Source organism: Callionymus lyra, chromosome 5, assembly GCF_982586985.1.
Source record: "Callionymus lyra chromosome 5, fCalLyr1.hap1.1, whole genome shotgun sequence".
In the NCBI taxonomy this organism is placed as follows: domain Eukaryota; kingdom Metazoa; phylum Chordata; class Actinopteri; order Syngnathiformes; family Callionymidae; genus Callionymus; species Callionymus lyra.
Window position 1 is genome coordinate 36,104,329 of NC_141822.1, and position 27,747 is coordinate 36,132,075.

The 27,747-nt window shown below is 40.1% G+C and overlaps 2 protein-coding genes across 2 annotated transcripts in view; one reads left to right on the forward strand and one right to left on the reverse strand.

Moving 5' to 3' along the window:
- uhrf2 (ubiquitin like with PHD and ring finger domains 2) overlaps positions 1 to 22,079 on the forward strand; it is a 49,395-nt gene extending 27,316 nt beyond the window's left edge. The window contains exons 7-16 of the mRNA XM_087792225.1: positions 7,782 to 7,905; positions 9,617 to 9,724; positions 15,775 to 15,879; positions 15,940 to 16,046; positions 16,576 to 16,738; positions 16,805 to 16,942; positions 19,516 to 19,762; positions 19,835 to 19,983; positions 20,470 to 20,568; positions 20,708 to 22,079. Of these exons, the coding sequence (XP_087648351.1) occupies positions 7,782 to 7,905; positions 9,617 to 9,724; positions 15,775 to 15,879; positions 15,940 to 16,046; positions 16,576 to 16,738; positions 16,805 to 16,942; positions 19,516 to 19,762; positions 19,835 to 19,983; positions 20,470 to 20,568; positions 20,708 to 20,854 (1,387 nt within the window). The 3' untranslated portion in view covers positions 20,855 to 22,079. The remainder of the gene's footprint in view (positions 1 to 7,781; positions 7,906 to 9,616; positions 9,725 to 15,774; positions 15,880 to 15,939; positions 16,047 to 16,575; positions 16,739 to 16,804; positions 16,943 to 19,515; positions 19,763 to 19,834; positions 19,984 to 20,469; positions 20,569 to 20,707) is intronic.
- Positions 22,080 to 22,640: 561 nt separating this feature from the next.
- oaz1b (ornithine decarboxylase antizyme 1b) lies at positions 22,641 to 27,747 on the reverse strand. Its single transcript, XM_087792228.1, is given in 7 exon segments — positions 22,641 to 23,413; positions 23,477 to 23,562; positions 24,025 to 24,197; positions 24,259 to 24,345; positions 24,347 to 24,401; positions 26,658 to 26,845; positions 27,730 to 27,747. Coding segments are annotated over 6 exon segments (657 nt in total). The 5' UTR covers positions 26,783 to 26,845; positions 27,730 to 27,747; the 3' UTR covers positions 22,641 to 23,282.

The following is a 27,747-nucleotide window of genomic DNA, read 5'->3' on the forward strand; positions in this document are numbered from 1 at the left end:
TTAGAGATTTTTCTCAGTTGAAGGAAACAGTTTCTGGTCAGTTTTCTGCAATGTCGAACAAGAGACATGTCTTTATCAAATACAACACCCAGGTTTCTCAGGCTCAGTTTGACAGACTGACCTAAGTCACCCAAGTACTGACTCAACCCTGGAATCTTATCATCAGGAGCAATCACCAGTGTTTCAGTTTTGTCCACATTTAGCTGTAAAGTGTTTTCACTCAGCCATTGTTTGATTTCTAGCAAACAATTGACTAAGCTGTTCAGCCTCCGGGGCTCAGTTGGATCAAAAGAGCAGTAGAGCTGGATGTCATCAGCAAAAATGTGATAAGAAACATCAGGAAATCTCTGAATGATTTTACCGAGGGGAATCAAGTACAGCAAAAACAATGAAGGACCCAGAACAGAACCTTGAGGGACTCCACACAACAGATCTGCCGATTCAGACCTCATTTGATTGGCAGATACACTAAAACTGCGCCCAGAAAGGTAAGATGAGAACCATTCTAACACAGACCCAGACAGTCCCACTTCATCCCTCAGTCTTCTCAGCAGGATCTGGTGATCAACTGTGTCATAGGCTGAGGACAGATCCAAGAGAACCAGAACAGTGAATTTACCAGAGTCAGCCAACATCATGATGTCACTGGACACTTTCAATAAAGCTGTCTCCGTAGAGTGATGTTTACGGAAGCCAGACTGAAACTTCTCATGGATGTCGCTCTGATCCAGGAACAAAAACAGCTGCTCAGACACCACCTTCTCCAAGATCTTGGACAAGAAAGGGAGCTTAGAAATAGGCCTGAAATTACTGAGGTCAGTTGGGTCTAAGCCTGGTTTTTTGAGCAGAGGCTCCACAATGGCATGTTTAAATGCATTGGGAAAAACCCCTGTGGAAAAAGAGAGGTTCACCATATTGGTAACCCAGGGGCCAATTACATCAAATACTTTGATAAAAAGCCTACAAGGAAGGACGTCATCTGAGCAAGAGGAGGGTTTCATCTTGTTCACTAGTGCCGAAATATCACCCAAAGATACAGCAGTGAAGGAGGACCAAGAGGAGGAGAGGGGCTCAGAGACAGTAGGGGTTCCAAACAAAGGGGGAGATTTTGTCAATGAAAAATCTCAACAATGCATTGCTGTCAGCCTCACAGAAGACAGGCGTGATTTGAGGAGCAGGAGACACAAGAGAATTAATCGTGTCAAACAAAACTTTGGGGTTTTTCCTATTTGCTGCTACCAGTTTTCTGATGTAATCAGATCTAGCAGTTTCTACCATCTCATTGTAAGAAGTCATCAGATCCCTGAGGTGAAGTCTATGCACCTCAAGTTTAGTGGACTTCCAGAGACACTCTTTTTTGTCCAAGGGCACCGTTTTTTCTGAATTTTCAAATTCGATTTAACAGGTGCCACTTGATCCAGTATTTCAACACAATGATCAGTGAAACAGTGAATCAAACTGTCCACATCAGGGCAGTCATCAAAGGAAAGATGGTCAAACATAGCAGAAAAACTGTCTGCAGTATCGGCTGAGATGACACGCCTCTGAGACCTAACTTTCAAAGGCTTAGGTTCAGGGATGAAGTCCAGGTTAAACAAGACAAGAGAATGATCACTCAGATGGACATCATGTACAGATACATTAGAAATGTCCAGGCCAAGAGTAAAAACTAAGTCTAAAATGTGGCCTTTTTGATGAGTGGGTTCAGAAACATGTTGCTCAAAATTAAAGGCTTCTGTTAAAGTTAAAAGTTCTTTAGCAGAACAAGATGTGACATCATCAACATGAAGATTAAAGTCTCCAAGAATAAGGACAGATTCCATTTGAATAATGGAAGATAAGAAGTCACTAAAGTCTTTCAAGAACACCGCCGCAGGACCAGGCGGGCGGTAGATTGTCACACAATAGAAAGGTTTGAGATTCAAAAGAAGTGAATTCCTGTGTCTGAATCACTTTGCAAGAACAACTCTCCCTAAAAACAGTAGCAAGACCTTCTCCACGACCAGAGAGGCGAGGCTTCCCCAGGACAGCGCTCCCTACTGAACAGAGTTCGTTCAGATGAATAAACTCTTCCTCTCTCTGCCAAGTCTCAGAAAGACATAATAAATCCAAATTAACTCTTGTGAAAAGATCATTAAGAATAAAGGATTTATTAGTAATGGAGCGAACATTAAGAAGTCCCACATTCAGCACCGATGACGTCACTGACGACGCCGCGTCACTGAGCGGGATCTTTTGAAGCGAACAGCGGTCACGTGGGTACCAGCTGTCACTGAAGTTCAACTCGGTAGTAAAAGCCGAATTAAAGAGAGGAAATGAAAAAATCTTACCACCTTTCGTTGAGGTCTGGACAGACGGCAGCGCTGATGTGTCGTCATGCTCTGCATCGAGAGGAATGTCGATCAAACATCGATGACGTCCGATGACGTCAGAGTTGTTCCGAGCGATCGCAACTGCACGTCTCATCCTGACCTGAACTCCAGACCGACTCGATCGCTTGTGGAAATCGCCCGGTACCCGAGAGATCAAACGATATTCCACAGAGTCCGAGTCGATGAGAAGCGGAGCCGGAAACACGTTCACCGGACGTTGGTAACGGTCGCGGTTATAATCCTCCATCGACTCTCTGATGTTGAAAAGAGCATCACGATCATAGATCCGAGATGCTTGAGACATATCTTTAGTGATATGAGCATAATATCCGGACAAGTAGTCGTTAAAACGACTGTTTTTGGCAATTATTGCAGGAGCTTATGTACAAGCAGCCGATCGAAGGCTCACCGGAAGCGGAAGTTGGGCTCTACAACAGGTCTGGCCAGTTACATCTACCCCTGTCATCTGTTGTTGAGGAGTTTAAGGTGGCCAGGTGCAGGGTTGTGATGATGTACAGAGACTCTGCCGATGATAAAGTTAGAGGGGCAGGCGTCACTACAAGATCTGGACGCAAGTGGGCAGCTGAATCATCGTAGGCACAGGCAGAAAGCCTTCCTAAGTTGAAAGATGTTATTGGAAACCCATGCCTTATGAGACAGGGTCTTGTATCGACTCATTTCCAGCAATGGGAAAAGGCAGATTCAAGGCACAAAAGGGACATGATCCAAACTGAGGTCCGACAGCTGGAGGAGGAAGAGAGAAGGACTAGGGCCGTTGAGCTAGGCGCTAAAGGAGCCTGGACAAAGTGGGACTTGCCAAAGCGAAAGATAACCTGGTCTGAGATCTGGAGACTGGAGCCCTTCCGCATCTCTTTCCTGCTTCACTCTGTCTATGACACACTTCCATCCCCAGCAAACCTGGACAGGTGGGGTTTGAGAGAGGATCCATTGTGTAGTCTATGTAGAGAGAGGAACAATGGCACACATATTAGCTGGGTGCAAGACAGCTCTGAGCCAGGGGAGGTATCGTTGGCACCACGACAATGTTCTCACAGAACTGGCAGACATTTTGGAGCAGAAGAGACGGAAAAAGTGTCAAGCCTAAGCGAGACCAAGACCATCTGTACAGTATGTACTACATCAGGGAAGGGGAGAAGCCACCAGCACCCAAGAAGACCTAGAAGGGCCTCCTGCAGACAGCACCATCATGGGAGATGAGGGTGGACTTGGGGAGGAAGCTGCAGTTTCCCCAGGTTGTCCAAACCTCCTTGAGGCCAGATGTAGTTATATGGTCTGAGGAAGCCAAAAAGATCATCCTGATTGAACTGACAGTCCCATGGGAAGAGGGATTCAGTGAGGCCTCAGAAAGGAAAGCCACCAAGTACCAGGATCTGGTCCAGCAGTGCAGGGACAAAGGCTGGCAGGCCTGGCTGTTCCCAGTAGATTTCGGCTGCAGAGGCTTCCCTGCGCAGTCTGTGTGGAAGACGCTCACAGCTCTGGGTATCACCGGAAGGGAGAGAAGGAAGGCTGTCCGTAGGTTGGAGGAGGCAGCTGACAGAGCCTCTTGTTGGCTCTGGAGTAGGAGGGAGGAGTTAAGCTGGGGGCTGGGTAGTGACTGGCCATCACTGCCAGACCCACTAACTGGAGGATGTTGTGGTTCAGGGTCGAAACACCCAATGACAGTTAGATGCCACCTGATGACATCTTCTTCTGGCCGCCAGCTACGATCACTTAACAAAGGACTGAGTAAGAGAGCATGTGGATGTTTTCAAATAGAAATAGTTACAGACACATGGATGCTTCTCCTCAAACTAATCTTAACTATCACTACCGTCAACTCTCAGCTTCAATCCCTCCATCACTCCTACAACACACCACACTGTCTCACATATTTCCTGCACAACCTGCTACAATACTTCTGATGTTTCCGACGACATTGTCAGACAGTTAAACACTTCTTGTTACCCAGAAACCATTGTGGTGCTCACTGACCAGTACTGGGCAAGTAACTTTGAAATAAAGTAATTCATTATGTTTTGCTGTAACACAGAAGTTATTAAGATATGGTTAAATATACTACTCTGTACAACTATGTGCATTACATCTTATTTCAAATAATTATTTTAAGATAAAATTGCCACGCGAGCGTAGCTAAGGAGGAAAACAGCTGCAAAAATGTAACTATCTATCTATATGGCATATAGAAGATTAATAAAACATTCTACTGAGATTGAGGACATTCTTTCTTAATATAATCACAAAGTCACATTTACCAACCTTTTTAGCTACATGCTCATTAGCAACTATGTTAGCTATATTTGTTAGTTTATTTTTTTGAAGTCGCCCAGTTGACTAAATCACTTTGACTCAATGTAAAACATGTCATTACCATGTTTTTTTCATTAAAATGTGACATATCAGTCCTCAAAAAGGTTGTCTATCTTATGAGGTGAGTTTTTTCTTGCTCATACTCCCTTTATTTACACCTCTCCTCTCATTTAAGTCATGATTAAGGTTGGAATAAACACTACTAACTGTAGTTCTATTAATTTCATTTTTTATATGTCAACATTTACAGTATCTCTGTCACAATATAATTGTACCACCAGCAATAAATTAAGCATCATATTTTAATAATATGTATATATTTCTGCATTGAAATCCGACTCTAAAACTAGTTATAATTTTATGAAAGTAATGCAAATGTGATATTAAATAAATAGTGCAACAGTTTATAATTGAAAGATTGCAAAGATAACTTTTTCATCTACATTCAAGAAGCAGGTCTCAGCGTCATGGAAAATGTGGTCTCCCAGTGGGCTAAACACTACCACTTTAGTCCACTGGCATCGCTCGACTTAAAATCGCACAGAGCTGCTTTAAGAGTATATCTATCTTTCCTGGCTGGAAGGTCACCACTCCGGGATCTAGTACATAGAACCCCCTTGTCTGGTCCGTTACATGCTGGGAGCAAAGGACTATGGGTAGTGTAGTACGAAAATGAGTTGACGATTAAAGATTGATGATATGATTGTAATTTCGTGTTCATCCACTGCAACATTGAAACATGTTTAACTTTTTACTCAAACTCGTCTGCATATTAGAGAGTTATAGAGTTTAATCATTCATTTATTTACATTACCCCAATCCTCCACTGTCGTTGCTTTTGAGACGAAGCAGGCCGTCCATTTTTAAAATAACTACGCAACGCGATCAAAGTCAAGTTATGTATTTATTGTTCTTTATCCATGAACTTTCTTTCGTGTTTATTATGGACAAGAACCAAGCGTAACATTGACATAATTTGGGACTTGAGGCGACCTCGTCACTACGTGTTACTCCGCCTCAGGCATTATATACTGCTGCTCTACGTTGTCAAGTCATGTCAAATGTAGAATGTATTCCATATATTTCACGTTTCTTAGACAATTTATCGACGCTGTGAAGAAATAGCTAATGTTTGTTACTAGGACTTATTTATTTAATTTAATTTAATTATTTGTACCTATTTACAAACCTGATTTACAGTGGTAACGTGCATAAATTTAGGCACCCTTATATCTTATTGATTTTAATACCTTTAGCACTAATTATTGGAACTCAAAATTGGTTTGGTAACCTCAGTGACCCTTGACCTCCATACACAGGTGAGTCCAATCATGAGAAAGGGTATTTAAGGAGGCCAATTGTAAGTGTTTCTCCTCTTTCTACTGTATTTTCTCTGAACAGTGGCAACATGGGAGCCTTAAAACAACTCTCAAATTACCTGAAAACAATGATTGTTCAACATCATGGTTTAGGGGAAGGATATTGAAAAAAGCTATCTCAGAGATTTAAGCTCTCAGTTTCAACTGTGAGGAACATTGTGAGGAAATTGAAGACCACAGGCACAGTTCTAGTTAAGGCCCGGAGTGGAAGACCAAGGAAAATCTCAGATAAACAGAGGCACAGGATGGTGAGAACAGTCACAGTCAACCCACAGACCAGCTCCAAAGACCTGCAACATCAACTTGCTGCAGATGGTGTCACTGTGCATCGTTCAACTACTCAGCGCACTTTACACAAGGAGATGCATTATGGAAGAGTAATGCGGAAAAAGCCTTTTCTCTGCACACACCACAAACTGTGTGGCTTGAGGTATGCTAAAGCACATATGGACAAGCCAGCTTCATTTTGGAATAAGGTGCTGTGAACTGATGAAACTAAAATAGTTATTTGGGCATAACCAGGGGCGATTTGCATAGCGGAAAAAGAACACAGCATTCCAAGAAAGGAACTTGCTGCCTACAGTAAAATTTGGTGGTGGTTCCATCATGCTGTGGGGCTGTGTGGCCAGTGAAGGGACGTGGAATCTTGTTAAAGTTGAGGGGCGCATGGATTCCTCTCATTATCAGCAGATTCTGGAGAACAATGTCCACGAATCAGTAACAATGTTGAAATTGCGCCAGGGCGGGATCTTTCAACAAGACAATGATCCTAAACACTGCTCAAAATCTACTAAGGCGTTCATGCAGAGGAACAAGTATAACATTCTGGAATGGCCATCTCAGTCCCCAGACCTGAATATTATTGAAAATTTATGGTGTGATTTAAAGCGGGCGGTCCATGCAAACCTGACTGAACTGGAGAGGATCTGTAAAGAAGAATGGTCCAAATACCTTCCACCAGAGACCAGACCCTAATTGGAAGCTATAGGAAGCGTTTAGAGGCTGTTATTTCTGAAGGAGGATGCACAAATATTGAGTAATTTTTCTTTTGTGATGCCTACATTTATGCACATGCCTAATTTTGTTAAAATAATTCTTGCACACTTTCTGTAAATCATATAAACTTTATTTCACTTCTCAAATATCACTGTGTTTGTCTCCTATAAGATATATTTATATATATATATATTTATATATATATATTTATATATATATATATATATATATATTTTTTATCCAAACAACAAATGATTTATACAGGAAAATCATGAAAATGTACAGGGGTGCCCAAACTTTTTCATAGCACTGTATTGTTAACGATTTGATAACGATAAAAAAAAAAGTTTTGTTCTATAAAACTGAAAAAAAGGCGTGATAAAAAAGCTGTCAAAAATGGCCATCAACGGCATTAAACTTTGGGAAACCATCATTGCTGTATTAGAGTGGCAATCTATATAGTGGGTTCTGATTTCATTGAAGTTAAAAGACTTTCGCCCAAAACAACCTTTCAACATGTATGCATTTTGTCCCAAATAATTTAAGAAAATATTGTTTATCTGGAGCTCTAACGCAAAGGAGCAGATATTTTTTGACAATGTGAAAGAGATGCCTCTGCCAAGTTTTCCTAGATGTAAAATGCGGGAACCGGCTACGCCTTTATGTAAGCATGTTGATATTCACCCTTTTTTTTTTGCTGCCACAGGTACTGCCCGACCTGCAAGAACGACACCAGCGAAGTTGTGAGAGCAGGAGAGAAACTTAAAGCCAGCAAGAAAAGAGCCAAGATGCCGTCGGCGACAACAGAGAGCCAAAGGGACTGGGGAAAGGTGAGACCTACACTTGCAAAAAAACAAAAAAAAAACAACACAAGAAGTTGGCTCAGTCTAAGTGAAGGTTCTGAGCACTCGGATCAGGACATATAGGAGCACAAAATCTCTGTCTGTATGTACGTCTGTCTGTACGTCTGTCCGCCTGTCCATCACTGCCTTTTATCAGCTGCCTTTAAACAATTTTAACCGTCCATGCTAATTGTTATTACTAACAAATATTTTTATTATAAGAAAACAAGCATAGCTCGTAGCTTAATATCGCTCATTAACCCATACATATACATCTTTATACTGTTTGATAACTTCCCCCAAAGCTCCCTCTCCCTGTTTCTTATTGTGTTTCTATATCCCCTTGTTTTACCCACACTTTATTCTTGGCTTTCTAACCTTCAAAAAGAAAAATATTTTGTCTCAGTAGCTGCAAATAAGCCTATAACAACATTTATTCGACCTAGTGTAACCTAGTCGCCCTATTCTTCGTGATGTTTTACTGTCTGCCTCCCCTTCTTTGTGTACTCCCAACTGCTCCCATGCTGTGTATCTTTTTGTGTTGCTCTTCTGTAACTTAACTTTTTTTGCTTTTTATTTTGCCTTGTAAAACTTCTCCAGCTGCTGCTGCTGTTTTTTGTTTTTTTCAAAAATGCTACGCAAATAAATTTGTTTGGATCTGGTGTGAGACTGTGTGGATTATTTTGAGTGAGACAGACAGACAGAGAGGGAGGGAGCATGGCATGCATGGCTTAAACAGATTGATAGAGGCTGTTAAAAACTCAGATGATGTGCAAGAAGACCTACATTGAATCACAGTTTTGTGGGAGATATCCTTTACTTGCTACAGGAAGAGTAATTCTTATATTTATGGTCATCCATAAAGCTCAGATCTCCAACTGTAAGAAATACCAGAGATAAATCATATATCATAGACCATCCCAGTCATCAAAGGAATATTTTCTGGGAAAGGCAAATAATCCCATGATTCAATGGTTCAGGTAACATGTTATTCAAAATGTAGAATAGACAAACAACATGAGAAGGATGCAACATGAGGACCACAACAGACACCTCTTGCTGTTCCACATGTTGCAGACATTATAGGGGGGGAAACAATGGAAGAGTGCTCATGTCCAACAGCACTCCACTTCTAGGCAGGAAGAGTAATTTGAAAATTAAAAAATTTAAACTGAGGCCTTAGAGTCCAGATAGGTATGGATTGTTGATGAATAAATCTCTTCAACAATTGATGCATCAATGCTCATCATTTTGACTTTTTAAGAAAAAAAAAGTTTAGTAAACGGATTTATTTTTAAATGGTGGATTTTAGGTGCATGTATTAACAGAGTAGGGAAGTTTATACGCCTAAATTTCCTGTGGATGCTAATAGTGGGAGACTCACTGTCTTGACACACAGCTGTGAACTGTCTAAAATACCATTAACCATGACTGAGCCTGATTCCTGGAAGACTGGATGGAAAAATTACTTTTTTTTTACCAGCCGACTGATTGAAAGCAGCTTCGCATGTGTTTAAGCACAATTTAAAAGTTGTAGGGTCTATTAAATTAAATTAAGACTTAATTAGACTTAACAATTCAGATGGGAGATGTTTCAATCTGCAAGTGATTTTTACGCCAAGCTACAGATATTTCCACTTTTTAAGTTGCCAATTTAGTGAATAGGTTTTTGAAAGTCTATTGTCTTTCTTAATTACAGGGTATGGCCTGTGTGGGGCGAACAAAGGAGTGCACAATTGTTCCTTCCAACCATTATGGACCTATTCCAGGTGTTCCAGTTGGGACCACCTGGAAATTCAGAGTTCAGGTAAGATACAGTGTTGTCGCCTAATGTTAGAAAATGTACCTCAAGTATATTGGAGTTTTTTTGAAGACATTCTTTCACAATTAGAAATCAATAGAGGAAAATTCATATGAACACCGTCTTCATTTGTGTTTCCTAACTCATCAAAGTAGTTGTTGTATGCGTCCTCTGATAGGCTGGATACATTTACAAGTATTATTGAATTAAATAATAGTTTTTCTCAATAAACCAACTACATTTATATTTCTGCATCAATAGTTATCCACCTTGTCTAATAAATTGAGTTATTAGAATGTGTCATATTTTTTCTATTCTCCAAACATTATAAAATTGTGTAATGAAAATCCGATTTTTTAAATTTTAAAATTTTCTTTAAATGCACAACATGACCTGAAATCAAATTAAGTGGAATAAAAAACAAACCAAAATAAACAAAAGAAAAAAAAATCTAGGTTAAACTAAAACAAAGAAAACCACAAAACGCGTTGGGAGCATACATTCCAACACTTGAATGAAATACAAAATGAAATCCATTTGTAAAGGGAAAACTATAAAAAATAAACATCTCTCTTTAGGTGAAGTTGCTTCTAATAAGTTTTACATACTCAGTCCATTTATCCCACATCATGTAAAATTTTTCCACATCAGTCCAGAGTGCTAATGACAACTTCTCCATCTTATAGTTATCATAAAACATGTCTATCCATTTATCAACTGTGGGTGATTCAGCTTTTAAACACTTCTCTTTTTTACTCCCATCAATATTCAAAGCAATTTCTCGTGTCATTGTTCTAGTTCTCTATATTCAGGTCATCGAGGTACATGTTTTCCCTTTACAGGGAAGATTTACATCAGAAGTATTATTTATATAGGTGTGGATCTCTGTCCAAAAAGCTTTGATTCCACTGCAGCTCCAAAATATATGCCAGTGGTTTACTCCACTATACCCGTAAAGTCTCCAACATTCCTCGCCTTTGCCAAATGTGTTTTATTTGGATGGGTGTCACAAAAAATCGTACAACATTCTTCCAAGTAAATCTTCCATCATTTTTTTCATCATCTTTTATTTGGTGTAAAACCTGAGTCAAAAGACACACCACATCAAAATATTTGAAGAACCCCACATAGGTGGCAGGGTTTTACCAATTATTGCCAGAAATTTGGAAAGATGTTTAAAATGGTGTCATCTGAAACGTTTGTGTCCTTCTGTAAGTTATTGTCTGCTATAAGAGCACTTAAAGTTCTTCCAACATGCAGTGTACGATTTTGAACAGAGATAAATGAGGGGCATCAACTGTTCTAGATGGTAATCTCAAAAGCAGGGCAGGCCCATACCGCCCCTCTCTTTACTCATTTTTTTCCCTTGCCGCACAAATCTTGATTTTACTGAATCTCATTCTTTGAATTGTTTTGGAGGAATTTTAACAGGGAGACATTGAAAAAAAAAATGTTGTGGAAGAACTACTTCCTGATGGAGTGTATCCTTAAATGAAGATTTAAATATGGAATGGAGGCCAATCTTTGTAAATCCTACCTAAATCTATCATGGGATGTCATAGTGGATGTCAAACAGTCCTCAAGATGTCTCTTGGCAGTGACACCCCTAGGTATTTAATGATGTTCACTTCCCATTTCCAAAAATACATAGGCCTAATTTCTGGTGGTGGGTCATAGTTCACAGTGTTAAAACTTGGGTCTTATCAAAAACTATTTTGTACCCTGATAAAAGACCAAATTCTTTTAACATCTCCATCACCTTGGGGATTGTCTGAGGTGGCTGTGTTATGGTCAACGATAAATAATCTGCAAGTAAGGCAAGTTTTTGCTCCACCGGAGACATCGTGACCCCTTTAATATCTGATCTCTGTCTGATCCATTGTCCCAGAGGTTCTATGAACATGGCGAAGAGGAACAAGACAGTGTATGCCCACTCCTCTCTCCAATATAAATTATCTTGTTAAATCCCATTGATTTTAATTCTAACTTTTGGTTTTTCATACAATGCTGTAAAGGTCTCAATTATAGTTTTATGAAAGCCAAATTTTGACAAAACCTTCTATAAGAATGACCATCTTACTGAGTCAAATACCTTTTCTACATCCGGGCTCTGTATCAATATTCACAATTTGTTGTTTTAGGCTTGTCTCATAATGTGTAAAGCTCTTTTGATGCTGTTGGCGTTTGTCTATTTCAAACAATTAGTTAAGGTAGTTTTGGTTCAATTATTTTTGGTATGGAGGTGAACAATCTATAATCAATGTTTAAAACACTCACCAGAGGAATTCCCACAGCAATTTAAATGTGATGAGCTGGTCTTGCATTATTTTATACCACTCTGTAGTAAATCCATCTGTCCCTGGGGATTTTCGTCCTTTAAGTATTTTAATCAAAGTTATTTTTCTGTAATTTTCTATATTATATTATATATTTTGTTCCTTATTAACCTTTGGGATAATTTGGGAGCAGTATCTGTGATAAAAAAGCATCCATCTGGCAGTCATCATCTATTTGAGTACCCATCAGCTGCTTCAAGAGACCCACAAAAAGGCCTGATAGACCTCTTTCTTCAGCTTGACGGCAAACCTTACCATTGGAGTCCACCAACGGCACCAGCCACCACAGCGCCAATCAGCTGCTTTGACAATTAAGAGCACAGAGCATGGCACATTTGGACTCAATGTCCCCCACCTCACCCAAAACATGGTTGAAGTTCTCTCTGAGGCACAGGTTGAAGCTTCTTCTGACAGGAGACTTTGCCAATCATTCCCAGCAGACCCTCACATCATGTTTGTGTCTACCAGTTTTGACAGGCATCTTCCCCCACCATCTAAGCCAACTCACCACCAGGTGGTGATTTATTGACAGCTCCGCCTGTCTCTTCACCCGAGTGTCCAAGACATGTTGCTGCCAGACCGATGACACGGCTACAAAGACGTTCATTTGGCTACGACCCAACGAGTTTTGGTGCCAAGTGCATATGTGGACATGCTTATACTTGAACATTGTGTTCATTATGGACAGTCTCTGATTAACCCAGAAGTCCAATCTTAAAGCACCATTCGGGTTATGATCAGGTGGACCGTTCTTTCCGATCACGCCACCCAAGGTCTCACCATCGTTGCCAACATGGGCGTTGAAGTCTCCCAGCAGGTCAAGGGAATCCTCTGGAGTGGAACTTTCTAGCACCCCTTCCAAAGCCTCCAAAATGGTGGATACTCTGAGCTGATGTTTGGAGCATACGCAAATAAAACAGTCAGGATCCTTCTCCCCACCCTAAGAGAGGCTACCCTAATGTTCAACGGGTAAAACCCCAACGGACAGGTACTGAGCCTTGGAGTAATCAATATTGCTACACGTGCATTGCTCCTCTTCCCAGTAGAAACTCCAGAGTGGAAAAGTGTCCAACCCCTATCAAGAGTACTGGTTCTAGAGCAGTGGTGCTTAACCTGGGTTCGATTGAACCCTAGGGGTTCGGTGAGTCGGTCTCAATTATTTCTGAACTCGAATGTTTGTATTTCATTGTTCAGTTGTGTGTTATTATTAGTTAAACAGCTTCAGCCAATCAGAGGCTTCGTCACATGTAGCGCAGACACTTCCTGTTGGCGTCAAAGTCACATGTATCGTCAGACCAGGAAATGAAAGAAAGTGTTATGTTGACCAAGATCGTCTTCTTGTCAATATAAAGGTTTTATTTGGTGAAAAGTATCATGTAAACGTTCTGTTGATGTTTCTTTAACCCATAACAAATATTTTTATATATATGAAGCGTGTGACGTCATCACGTAGGAAGTGGGGGACGATATTGTAGGGGGGACCGAAATTGTACCTACGCCGGGAAAACTGAAGGAACACTTCTTGTAGCTGCGTGGAAACTGAAATCCATCAACATGTTTCATCATGAGGGGGTTTTAAGAATTATAAGAATAATATGTCTCACCAAGCAGCAGGGATGAGAGTTGTTGATGGAGCTGTTGAAGGGACAAAGTTTCTCAGTGTAGGTCACATCCTGAATTGGAAATGTAATCCATGTTTCTCGTCTTCTGCCGCCTCCGTGCACTGATGTCAATTGCAGCAGCTGCTCCATTAGCAACTCTGCAGGTTGACAAGGGCAACCTCAAATCCCCTTTTTGTTAGATCCTCAGTTGCTTCCTCCACTTTGTCATATGTTTTGGTTCTGTCTTTGTATTTAGCTCGTAGTCTGGTTGGAAAAAGTATCTGGAATTGAACTTGATTCTCCTTAAGAACTTTGCGCACCTCTGCGTACTCACTTCATTTTTAATGATGGCTGGAGGATAAATGTGGTCCACAGTTATTTTGTGAGATTGCCAGGTGAATCCCTTTTTTACCATACCTTGCGCAGTATGGTATGAGAACTTGACGACAATGGAGTGCAGTCATGCACCCACAGCTTTTCTGTGGTCCAGCAGGGTCGTGCGCTCTCTCAATCCTCAGCTCCACTCCACCTTCAGCGATTTCAAGTCCTTCACGAAGCAAGTTTTCCACAAAAGATATCATTGTAGATGACTCCGTCTAAGCACCCTCCAGAACGCCACAGACCCTTATAAAGCGGCTTTCCAAGTGCACCATCTATTTTCGCCTGTAGCTTTAGCATCTCTGGTAACGACTTCACGATACGTCCCTCTGCTTCACTTTCACAATTTCTTCAGGAGCTACTATCAGGAGCAATCAGTGTTTAGTGACTTGCTCAGGGACACAACACTAAAATCTCATCCGGAGCATGGATTGAACCCACAACTACTCAGGCCACGAGCCAACCACTCTACTGTCTGGGCTGTGACGCCCCATTGTGACGTTATCATTAGCTTAATAGTGACATAATTCAGTCTTCTGGTTTCCTGATTTGATTGATTTGTTGCCTGGCCACCCACTCCTGCTCCAGCCAATTTATACTGGGTCTTGGATGTCACTTCATTTAAAGAGGGTCCAGCTCTAGCAATGTTTTGAAGCTATGTTTTGTTTAACTTATTTTTGTCTGCGTGCAGATTGAAATGCAATTTGCTATATCTTCATCACTGTAAACTTTCTTTAAATCTCTAGTGCATTATTAAAAAGGATGTTTTTTCTCTTTCAATTATACTTATTATCATAATATTCATTCATAAATATTTGGAAATGAATATTCATTTATTTTCAAATGTTTTTAAATGGGTGTATTTTCATTTAAATTTAATTTGATTTGGTGTGTGTGTGTGTGTGTGTGTGTGTGTGTGTGTGTGTGTGTGTGTGTGTGTGTGTGTGTGTGTGTGTGTGTGTGTGTGTGTGTGTGTGTGTGTGTGTGTGTGTGTGTGTGTGTGTGTGTGTGTGTGTGTGTGTGTGTGTGTGTGTGTGTGTGTGTGTGTGTGTGTGTGTGTGTGTGTGTGTGTGTGCGTGTGTGTGCGCGCGCGCGCGCGCCTGTACTTCTGTGTTTTAAACTATATCATGCTTTTCGACTTCGGGTATATCTGGACGATAAGTGACTCAGTGGGATTTGATATTTGATTTTTGTTCCTTAAAATATATATGACAGAACTATATTTGTAATATGACTGCAATTGTAGTCCAATACAATCTTTATCAAAATTAAGAATAAAATAAAAGAAGTCATAAAAATGAGTAAAATAAGAATAGAAATGATTACTAAATGGGGGCATTTTTTTTTATTTTTAGAATCCCTTATTAGTCCCGCGAGGGACTGGGATGCACTGGGAGAGGGATTATTAATTGATCAGCCTTGGGGTCAAAAGTGTTTTTCAGTCATTAAAAAGATTTGTTCCTAAAAAATGTCATTGTGACTAAATAAAACAGGTGACTGTATCATATTGACCTCATTTGATCTGTAAGGCTTAATATTGCCTTTCTTTGCTTAATTCTTAATGGTTTATAATAAATAAATAATTCTGAAGAAAGTATACTATTTTAATTAAATTAAATTATGTTTCATATTTGTCATATCTGTTCACAATGTTTCGACCGCAGAAGTGCTGCTGGTTGCTGGTGTAAATACAAATATCTTTTCCACTTCCTTTAGAAAGCTTTTGAATCTCTTGATCCAGGTGAGCGAGGCTGGAGTTCATAGGCCTCATGTGGGTGGTATCCATGGGCGAAGTAACGATGGATCATACTCACTGGTGTTGGCTGGCGGCTTTGAGGATGAAGTGGTGAGTCCTTTCAGCTTGCTTTATATTGTTGTTGTTTTGGAATAACGTGGTCTACTTCAGGACCGCGGAGACGAGTTCACCTACACTGGAAGCGGAGGACGAGACCTCTCAGGAAACAAGCGCATTGGGGAGCACTCTTTTGACCAGACTTTGACCCACATGAACAGGTATTCTCCCTTTAAAACCCAAGAATGTAAGGAAAATAGCAGTATTCATATGATGACAATTTTTTAAATGATTCCTATTACACTTTTAAAGTTATCAGAAGATGATTATTATTGGAAAAATTTGTTGTTGTAGCTGATTTTGATTTTTTTTCTGATTTGACTTTTTAGCAAGATGTATCGTTTTGTATCCATTGTGCTGTTGCGATACATTTCAATATGAAAACGTCTGGGAATCCGCTTCACGAGAAGCCCTAAAAACTGCTTTAACAGTAGTTATTCCTCAATTTACTTTTGAAAATTATATTTAAGCTGTTTGAGGGATGCTAAGAGATACCTTTGTTGGTTTGGAGTTCTCTTAATGAACAACTAATGCCTTTACCAACTGGATATGTTGACTTCCTGTATCTGCGTATATATAGACAATCAGTTGTTACACCATATAACAAGCATGTCACTTCTATCAATAGATTAACAATTGTTTTGCAATGTACATGCAGACTCTAGTAATAACTGATCTTGAAACCCTTAGGGCTTTGGCACTGAACTGCGATGCCCCTCTGAACGATAAGGACGGAGCCGAGTCCAGAAACTGGCGTGAGGGGAAGCCAGTGAGAGTTGTGCGCAGCTCTAAAGGCCGTCGAATCAGCAAGTACGCTCCTGAAGAAGGAAACCGATATGACGGCATCTACAAGGTACCCACAGCCCAAGGTTGATATCACACTCAATCAAAACACACCCATCGGTTCCTTTCATCTTAGGTGGTGAAATACTGGCCGGAGGTGGGAAAATGCGGCTACCTGGTTTGGCGCTACCTGCTGAGGCGGGATGACCAGGAACCAGCACCCTGGTCCCCTGAAGGTCAAGAGAGGATAAAAAAATTGGGCCTTGCAGTTCAGGTGAGAGTGACAGTAATCAAGTAAAGAGTGTGTTTTCATACTTGTTTTACATACATTACACCTTTCACATCGACATTCACATCAGACAAAAAACACCAGTAACTAAATAAATATAAAAAAAACCTCTAAATCCACATCAGAGACCCTACATTTTTGTTATTTTAAAAGTAGCTAGCTGTGAAACCAATTTTTTAACCATATTGAATAAAAGTTTCCACAATCTTCAGCCCTCCCCTTAATTAGTGCAACACGACATGAAATTTATTTTATCCATAGATTTGTTGAAGGTAGGAGCCTCATGTACTTAGAATTGCATTGATTTCCTCAAACTCAAACCCAGAAAATGATGCGCAGAAATATTCAGATGTATGAATCTGTGCATGACATAGAATTCAGACTGGTTCATCCCTTTCCACGCCATAATTGAAATATGTCAATCATATTTAAATGAACCACAAAGATCACTCTTTCCGCGATCATGAAAAAAACAAATGAAAAAAACATGAAATTAAACTGGATTAACAGTTTATACTTGGTAAGTGTCAAGAACACTGTATTTACAGAGATGATCAGTGGCTTACTTAAAACATCATGCACTCTTCTTTATTTATTTTTTATATCATTTTTATTATGTCGCGCGATCTACTCGCAACAGCTTCGCGATCGACATATTGGGCACCCCGGCCTTACAGGGTGATTTCTCGTTCTTGGTATTTGGTATAACGTGCCTCGCCTATAGGGGCGTACGTGATTCTTTCTAACTGCCTTAGCTTCAACGCTAGAGTTGTTGTATTTAACGAGTGATACAAAGCGAAATACTGGCTCTGGCTCTGTGGCTGCCGCTAGAAATATCGTTAACTGCTCTCCTTGCCTTGTATTCTCATCTTGTGATAAAGTCTGGAGTAACTTGGTATACTGTGACCTGAAGCCTTATTATAACATAGCGTGGCCATTTCCACAACACCAAAAAGGAGGACACTTCGCAGTATAAAGTGAGGAAAGAGAAATTGCAACATACGTCTCTAGTGACTAATATGACTATACAATTGTGAAAATGATGACTATGGTATCATTAAACTGTTATTCTGATATACTCTGTTCATCACAAGAAAATGTATCTAGAATATATATTCATATCTGTGTAACAGAAGAGGAAAGAAATATTCCTGAGGCAGTGAAAAGTATTTGCTCACTTTATTGAGATTATTTCAATACATCTGTTTATTAAAGTTCAGTGCAGTAATGCAGAACATTTATTGCCTTAAATGTACCTACAAATGTGTAAATAATGCAAAAATACACATTCCAGTTGTTAGCAAGCACATAAACTTGATGTAAACAACACAAGAAAGTTAGAAAAATAAATCAACATTTAACAAGTGTTTTAACTGATTTAAGCCTCTGTCGTCAGTATCCTGGTCTTCAATACGACCTCTGCACTCAGCCAACCTTCATTTGTTGCAGCAGCTCAGGAGACAAGCACCACGTCATCATAGACTTCACTGGCTGGTTCTTTCCATCTACTGCAGAGGGTAGTCCACCAACAACCAGCCAAAATCCTTTGGCATTTGGTGAACACACTTTCAGCCTCCATAATTATAAGGTTGTTAATGCAACATGTAAGAGCACATCAACATGTTTTTTTTTGGCTTGTTAAACAAAATACAGAATTATTTACTCGAAGCCATTATTGACGTGATCAGAAAGTCTCGGAATCTCGGAAATCTGAGTGCCATAAACCTCACTGCACGTCACAAGTGTATCCAAACTGGTAGAATCTCACTTCTATAATCCAGCATGGATCGGGTCCCTTCTGCACCCTTGTGGAGACTGAACAGTCAAAGATTATTCTGTCAGTTTTCCAGGTTGTTTGTTTTGGATTCCAATATGTTTCATTACTTGAGAGAGTTCAATGTTTTTTTTTTCATTTCTCCTTCTGTTCAAATGACCTGCTTTTCAGCTTCTTACAGCTGTTCTGCATTTCTCCTGATCTCGACACACGTTTTTCCTTTGCAGTAACTGAATTGGGCCATCTTTCCCAAACGTTCATCAATATAACCCAACTTTCCTCCAAATCCCCTGAACTCATCAAGAAGGTAGATTTTTACTAGATTAGCACAAGTGACAGGTCTGCCATATTCCTCCTTCTCACTTGTCAAAGCACCTGTCTTCGGCTTTTGTAGACTACTTTCTAGACATGTTTCAGAGTAGGAAAGATGTTCTGGCAAAAATGAGCTAGTTAGCACAAGTTAGCATTCATTCATACGTTTTCCATGCTTCTTAATCCCTTATGGTGGGGCTGGAGCCTATCCCAGTTTCATAGGGTGAGAGGCGGGAACACTCTGAATAGGACGCCAGTCTGTCACATGGTTGTTTTTTCTCATGAGACTAAGCAGCCTCTGATGTTTTCATACTTGTCATCTTTATGCTGTTTGTGCTCGGATGCTGGAGACCATATTTAGCCTCCTTGTTTCTGAACAGGTGCTCCACACGTCTCCATCGTTTTATATTAAAGTGTTCTAGAGTTGAAGTCACTTGGATCCACTAAAGCTGCATACCTTTTCTCCCTGCAGTATCCTCCAGGCTACTTGGCAGCAATGGCTAACAAAACAAAGAAAGAGGCCATCGCTAGGCCTGGGCAGGGCGGCAGGAAGCCTTACAGCGGGAGGGGAAGGCCTCGCAAAGCACGCAAGAGCAAAGACAAAGAGGAGGAGGAGGAAGAGGAGGAGGAGGAGGAGGAACCCAGTGAGCACCTGATGGCTTGCATCGACGACGATGAGGTGGAAAGTGACGGGGATCTAAAGCCGAGCCAAGGCGGTGGTGGGCTTCTTCTTCTTCTTTTTTTGGACAGTCAAGTGAAAACAAAGCTTTATGTTTTTGTTCTGTGGTCAGAACTGTCCCCGGTGGAGGAATTACCATCCAAACGACCAAAGGTGGAGGCAACGTTCCAGCTGACTGAGCAGCAGCAGAAGCTGATCCAGGAAGACACTGCCAATAAGAAGCTGTGGGACGAAGCCATGGAACATCTGGAAGAAGGACCAGTAGGCACACCTTACACTCCATTTTAGAAACATCCCTTGATTAACCGTCCCAGTACTGGGTACCAGAAGAACATCGGCTCTGCTGTAAAGGGCACAACATTTAAAAAATAAAGGCAAAATAAACGCCAGAAAGCCATCCTACACAGTTTTAGAAGTGTGACACCTGGAATTGTTTGTTCTTCAAACCATGAATACCATTAAAATGTAAATAATTAAGGACACATGGAATGTGGTGGAGAATTTAAAGCTATGAGATAGAGTTGGCAAACTGATTCCCTTAAATTATGTAATATTTGTTTTGGCTTAATGTAATATAAAGTATATATAGGTTCAAATATTCTAGTTTACTAACTGAATGAAAAGTCTCACATCTTGTTTCGCCGCCATTTTGTGTATCTTTCCGCTGAAATCTAATGGTAAAATTAAAAACTGCACTTCAGTACCAGCCAGCTCTTTCACTTGTTTTTTTGTTGTTGTGATTGACAGAATTTTGTGGGCAAGATGGAGCAAATCTTCATGTGTGTGTGCTGCCAGGAACTTGCCTACCAGCCCATCACCACAGTCTGCTCACACAATGTTTGCAAGGTACCAAACTAAAATATCACGCACAGATAAGCGTAAACCATTTAGTTCTCACATGTTAATTTGTTTCTAAATCATAACACACGTTCACACGATCACCATCACAACACCACTGTATGACTTTAAAACTTTCTATTTCCAGAGCTGTCTTCAGCGCTCCTTCAGAGCTCAGGTCTACACGTGTCCTGCCTGCCGCCACGACTTGGGCCAAAATTATGTCATGACCCAGAACAAGACTCTGCAGTCCCTTCTCGATCAGTTCTTTCCTGGCTACAGCAAAGGCCGATGAGGTCAAGTACCAAACAAACATACGCACATCCGTTTTGTGAATATCACGTATCCTGTCAGCACACGTTATGTACTTTACTCGCGGGGCAATTGTTGATCATGTAAACAGCCATTTATGTAAACAATAATTTACACACAAACAACCTCAGTAGGGTTGGACCTCATTTGTTGATGTCTCCATCCACATCAGCAGCCGCAGATTTGGAGGTTTTCAAGGCCTCCACAGAGGAAATTGCTGACAGATATTAGAAAAAACAAGTCAATTGTTTATATATCAAGCAGTTAGATCCCTGCCAACCAGCGTTATGCCTCTGCAGCCTCTTTTCTGGATAAAAAACCAGCTCCTAATTTGACATGTTAGAGAAGCACACACTTTTCCCAGCCTTGATTGGAAAAAACCCTCCTTAAAAGTATCAAACATGGCTCTTTCCATGTCTCTTTCCATCTACTAATGCTCTCCATTTGCTCTGCTGTTGCCAAGCAACCAAAATCCAGACTTAAAAAAATCCTCTCTGATAGCTACAACAACCAGCACACACGTTGTGTCTTCAGTTAGCTCACACAGACACTTTAGCTTCGACAATCCAGTTTGTAAGACTTCCAGTAAACAATAATCCAATAACGTGCACTTCTGAGTTGGCATAATTATCAGCAATAGTGGTGATAATGAGTTCTATTGACAATGTGTTATCATTTCACCAAAATTCAAGATTTGTTTGCCATAGTTTAATAATTTAAGGGTTGGCAGGTTTCTACAGGACTCAGAATCAGGGGTCGGCAGGGCGCCCCCACTCTGACCACTTACCCCTCTGCATAACTTTTAAGAGGCTGTTTTTGTTCTTGGTGACTTTCTCATTCAGGACTATCTTTTGTCTCACTATTGACCGTTGTTTAAGCTAAATGTGATGTACATGACTTCCTGCATTGACCAGGGAGTTCCTCTCCTCCGCCTTGACTGTAGCTTCGTCTCCCTGTGAACTGACAGTAACTAACCATTGTAGTTGTCTCGCCGACGCTTGGCTCTTCTTATTGCACTCTACTGAAGGAATGTCTCATTTGGCTGATCTCATCTTTTCTTAGTTGCCTTTCTTCGCCAGTTTAAGTCAATTTTATGTTTGAAAGTTTGCAGTCACTCTGAAAAGTTTCATAGCTTCATGTTGTGATCAGAAATTTTATAGATGCCAAAATAAATCCTTGATTTGAAGCTAATAAATATTTGGAATCCATCCCACCTTGGTCTGTTTATTTTCCACTGTGGTCAAACCCTTGACGTTATGTGAAATTTGTTACTGAACGAAATACATTTGTTTTAATTCTGTAGTAAATATTGAGACACATTTGTGAAATCTCGTTACCCTTTGAGATCTCGTTGTAGTTTATATCTTTCAAGCTAGCTCATGTTTTGTCTGACGTTGGTAGTGATAGGCTAATGAAGATGAATTAAACAGTGTCTTCATTTTTAAAGTCCTCTACAAGTCTACATACTCCGCTACATAATCTATTGTTTCATAGCCGTTTTAGAGGAACTGCACATCATTTAAAAACTATGGGCACCACCTACTTACCTCCTAAAATATTACTGCGTCATGAAGCTTCACCCGTCCACCTGACTGGTGCAAGGTACTACCAGAAGATGACAGTGGTTGACAGGAGCAACGTCATCAGTAGAGCCTCCTGCCGGTCATTTGAGTCACTACATGCTTGAACGTTTCGTTTTTTGGTTTGTTTTAACTGTTGCTGTTGGATGCAGAGTGACCATGCTGTTGAAATAAACACAGAAGCAAACATGTATTTTGTTTTTTTTTATTTCACTGAACCACAACAGGTACCACTATGCGGGTGAACAACCTATCCTGGAAAAAGTTGAAAAGGAATGCCAACCCAAAAGAGAACCAGAAAATCACAGCATTTTCCCAACTTTCAACAAACAGAAAAGGCTCTACAATAATGTTGATATACATGGCAGAAAGAAGCAAAAAGCACTTTGGATTATTGACTTTTCTTCTGCGCGTCCACATCTGACCATCTCTAGTCTAAACACTTTACTATGCATCTATTCAAGTACCAAATATTGGGGCTGTCGCTCAAAAAGTAACAATTCAAAGTAATACTTTTAAGAGGATGTTAGTGCTACAAACAAAACTGGTCCCGATGACGTGTAGATTCAGAGTGGACTGACTCTGAAAGAAAGCTGAAGTGCCTGGAGTAAATCTTGAGACCCTTCTCTTGAACATTCAACGATTGACGAGTCATCCACTTTATCCTAAAGTAACGTGACGAGGAAAGAAGGCTCCCACGCATCAATGGAAGTGAAAGGTTGAGAAGGAATTTCCAAAATAAAAGCACAGGGAAGAGATACAGAGCTTATGGGTGAGGTGGTTAAACAATGACACGATGGGGAAGTGGGAGAAAGGGGGGAAACCAGAGGGCTACTCTTCGTCCGAAGAGTCCCTGTCGAAATTGTAGGCCATGAAGAGAACATCGGGTCGCGGTGGGACGAGGGCATGGCCCGGTTTCACAATCTCAAAGCCCAGAAAACTGAACGTACGCACCAGTTTAGCTGCGGAGACAGGGGCTTGTTAGACTGACAGAAGCTTCGTGAACAATGCATTGCTGAACTCACCACGATCATCTCGGTTCTTATAAAAGCAGACGAACACACTGAGGACTTTCAGATGTTCTTCAGCGAACTCCAGGAGAGCAGCAAAGCTGGCAGAACACAACACAAACGGGATTAATCTACAACCTTGCACTCAAAAACAAAAACAACACAGTCAGACTGACAACTTCAGATTTACACTTACAACCATGAGAAGAACAACTAGAATTTAGTTTAAGGTGCGGGAAATCTGCTCACCCTTGTGCAATCGCCTTAGAAGCTCAAATACTTGATATATTTAATGATAAAATCTTATATCCAAGCAGCACTATGGAAAATTGTTTAGATTGTTAGAAAAGTGACATTGGTTCTGACATGTACAATAGTTACCGGACACTAGTAACAGGGTGCTTTATTAAAACTTGGTTTAGATTAATCTAATGATAAGCGTGTTACCATGGAAACCCATGTATATATGTATGTGTAACACATATTGCTGCTTTACAGGCACAAAGGAGGAACTTAAAGACACTTAAGAGTATTCCAAGTCTGAACTTCCAGCTGTGTCTAACCTCTCCTTGCTGCCTTCTGGTAGAGAGTCAAGAGGCATCTCTATGTAGAGAGCACTGCTGCTAAGCACGGCGTCCCACTGTACGGTCTTGTTAGCAGTGGGACGACTCAGGAAGTGAAGTATCCCGGGGCGACCGCCACATGCTGGCTCCTCCGTTACAGTCAATTTCAGGTCCTGAAAACACAAAACACCATGAACAGGGTTCCAACTCTTAGGAGCTGTTCCCTTGACTCACTGAGTAGATTGGCCGAGCTGAAGGAGTGTGATCCCGTGTGCCATTCCCTCGCCCACCTGGGATCTTCAGGGGTGGGAGAGGGGCATCAGGAGCACCACAGAGGCCCTGGGCCGCGGGTACTACTACTACAGTGCAGGGACAACCTGGAGAGCAGAGCAAGGTGCCGTTGAGACATTTCTTTAAGACAGTCGTTAAATTAACATGTGAAACAATAATGTTGGATTTGTTGTTCCTACTTTGATGCACACTTCTTCGGTTCTCCATTAATAAAGTTTTATTTGCAGACTCTCCTTATACAGAGAAGTCTACAACCTTTCAACAAAATGGAGCCCTTACATCTACTCACGTGAAACCACCCACAGTGTGGAAGGTGTACAGCATTGCATTGTTTACCATCTAGGTTCACACAACTGCACTCATCTACCAAAGTCGACCCTGATACAAACTTTAATAAACAAAGGATAGAAAATGTTCTAAAGGAGAGCCTCTGCCCCACAGTTGTTTGGTGTCCCATGATCAAAATACAAGCAAATCAATTATATCAGTTTGGGGTATACAACTCCAGCTGTCATCTGTCAGGTAGATACTCTTAACTATGATTGTAAATTCTATAACTTCACCAAGTTAGTCATTAAAATACAAATGTTTCAAAGTTAAACCAGGCCCAATAAACGTCACGAGGAAATCAATAATTACAAATTATATTATACATCATAGTCGAACCTTTATGTTTAGCATTTAATGCGTGACTTACTTTGGCCCATTTCCACCAATATGAGCTTTTCTGGATTTAGTTACTTGTGTTACTTGTTTACTCGGCTAGTAGTTAGGATCACAAGTATTTAATTACTTCCCGATTTTCCTCTGATGCTTTACCATCAAATATTTAATTTGAGATTCAGGACATAAAAAGATACTCGCCAAATAAATATAAATTGACTTTAAGGATCTTTAATCCCAAAGAAATTCTCCAGTAAAAGTGGCGATTTTACCGTTTTGGCAGAATGCGGAATCCTGTCTAAAATAAAGCACATCTATCAACAGACTGAGGATTTGTCCCAATCTTTTAGGAAGATGATCAAGACATGATCTCTGTTAAAATGTGAACTCATGGCTACAAATAAAGAGGAACTTTGTTTCCTCATTTAAATTAAAGTTTTTCATTTATACTTTTCTTAAAAGAAACATGAAACATTTTTGAGACAAAAAATATTATTTACGAACTACATAGTTCAGCAAAATGCATTATGCTAGAAAAAATAATCTTTTGTAGAGGATTTGATGTCATGACTTCAATTTTGATGAACTGGCTTTTCAACGACATTAGATATTACTTTAAAATGAGTGGTTTAAATATACCATCTGGAATATTATTATTATTTTGCACTTATTTTTATTCTCGAAGTTGAAAATTTTAAAAGGTAATTAAACTTCTTATTATCTATTCTAATCATGTTTATGTTTTCATTGAATAATGTAACTACTGTGTTGTTCTCAGTATCATCTTCACCTATAAAGTATATATTTTATTGAGTAGTGTTTTGATTGTTTAAGCGCTTGGTGACCCTGGTCTGGAAAAGCACTATACAAATACAAATGACTTACTTACTTATAAGGGTTTAACAAACAAAAAAATCACTTCAGTTATCGTTAAGATATTTTAAACAACACACGACGTCAGAATAGACAATGTTTGTCATGAAGAGATAGGTTTGTACAGCACAGCTGACTCTTTGAGAGACCAGTCTTCAGGGGCCCAGGAGCTTCTGGCTGCTGGTCCCTGGACGCTGGTGAGGGCCCAGATCAAAATGCCAGTTATGTAATAAACCTAATCTGTTGGTGACAACAGCTCACGAGACAGGCGCGTGCGTGTAAATGATCGCATCGATAAGGGGCTTAGTAAATAAGTGTGTTAAATTGGTTATTTTTTTTAAATAATACATTTTAGTCACGTGTATAATTTAATATGATCCTTAAAATACGTTTAATGCATGATGGCTTCTGTTCGACAAATGCGGAAGTCTCGCCAAAACCTGACTCATAATTTAACCAGCCGCACATAATGTACGCGTCGTGCGTATGCACTTAATACATTTAAATGTTTACAGTGTTTTAGGTCCATATCTGCACCTTAGCTAACCTACGACATCAGAACTAGTTCGACGAGGCAGAAAAAACAAAATGTTATTTCTTTTTTCTTTTTTTACCGTTTTTCCGTACGAGCACTATATTTATATATATATATACACATATGTATTCCATATATATAAAACAACTCAAACATATATAATAATGTACGTCAACAGCTAATTAAATGCCACTTCCGCTGTTTAAAGGCCGCTAGCGGCGTTAGCTTAGCCACCCCTCCCCCACCAGGCTGTTTTTCTGGCTTCACTTACTTCCCGATCATGTCAGAGACGCCGCTACTTAAATCAGCCATAGTGTTGAGGGACTGTTGTTTTCCTTCCTTCTCGCGAGCAAAGCAATGACTGTTCAGGATCCGCTGGAGGTTGGATTTTACCATCCGGCCTCGGGTAGAGACACGACGGGCTGACTGCTCTCCGCTCTGCTCGGCTGACAAGTGGGACTGTTGCACACAAACATACAAGGGTGATACAGTCACACACTTCCTGAGCAGCACTTCACAATAAAGCTAACAGGAAGAAGCAGAATCGGTCATTTTATAAAAAGAAAATCGTTAAGGATATAAAAACCCTTGTCCCATAATTGTATTTTGTATAGCACTTCTAAAATTAGGATTTAAAAACCCATCTCTCATGAATATATCCATCAGCTTCAGGTGAATTGATAAAATTATTAAACATTTTAGGTTGATACAGGCTTGACAAGAGTTATCTTATTAGAACTTCAAAACACAAAGATAATCTCGAGCTGGGGGCGCTCTTAGTTTATTAATGATGTGAAGTTTCATGAACTGAATAGGATGGGCAAGAATAAGCCCTGGCTTCAGCCTACTTCCTTTTTGCTTACAGAGTTTGTTTAAAGTTTTTTGGTGATAATTTAACCAGCCGCACATAATGTACGCGTCGTGCGTATGCACTTAATACATTTAAATGTTTACAGTGTTTTAGGTCCATATCTGCACCTTAGCTAACCTACGACATCAGAACTAGTTCGACGAGGCAGAAAAAACAAAATGTTATTTCTTTTTTCTTTTTTTACCGTTTTTCTGTACGAGCACTATATTTATATATATATATACATATGTATTCCATATATATAAAACAACTCAAACATATGTAATAATGTACGTCAACAGCTAATTAAATGCCACTTCAGCTGTTTAAAGGCCGCTAGCTTAAAGTTTTTTGGTGAGAAAATATAACTTGAATGTTTTGTATTGTAACCAAAATAAAAACTATTGATTCATTCAAATTAGTGGTTTCGAAAAAGCCAAATGACATCATAACACAAATAAAACATCAAATATTGAAATAAATGTAAGCCTACCTTCTAACTCTCTATATC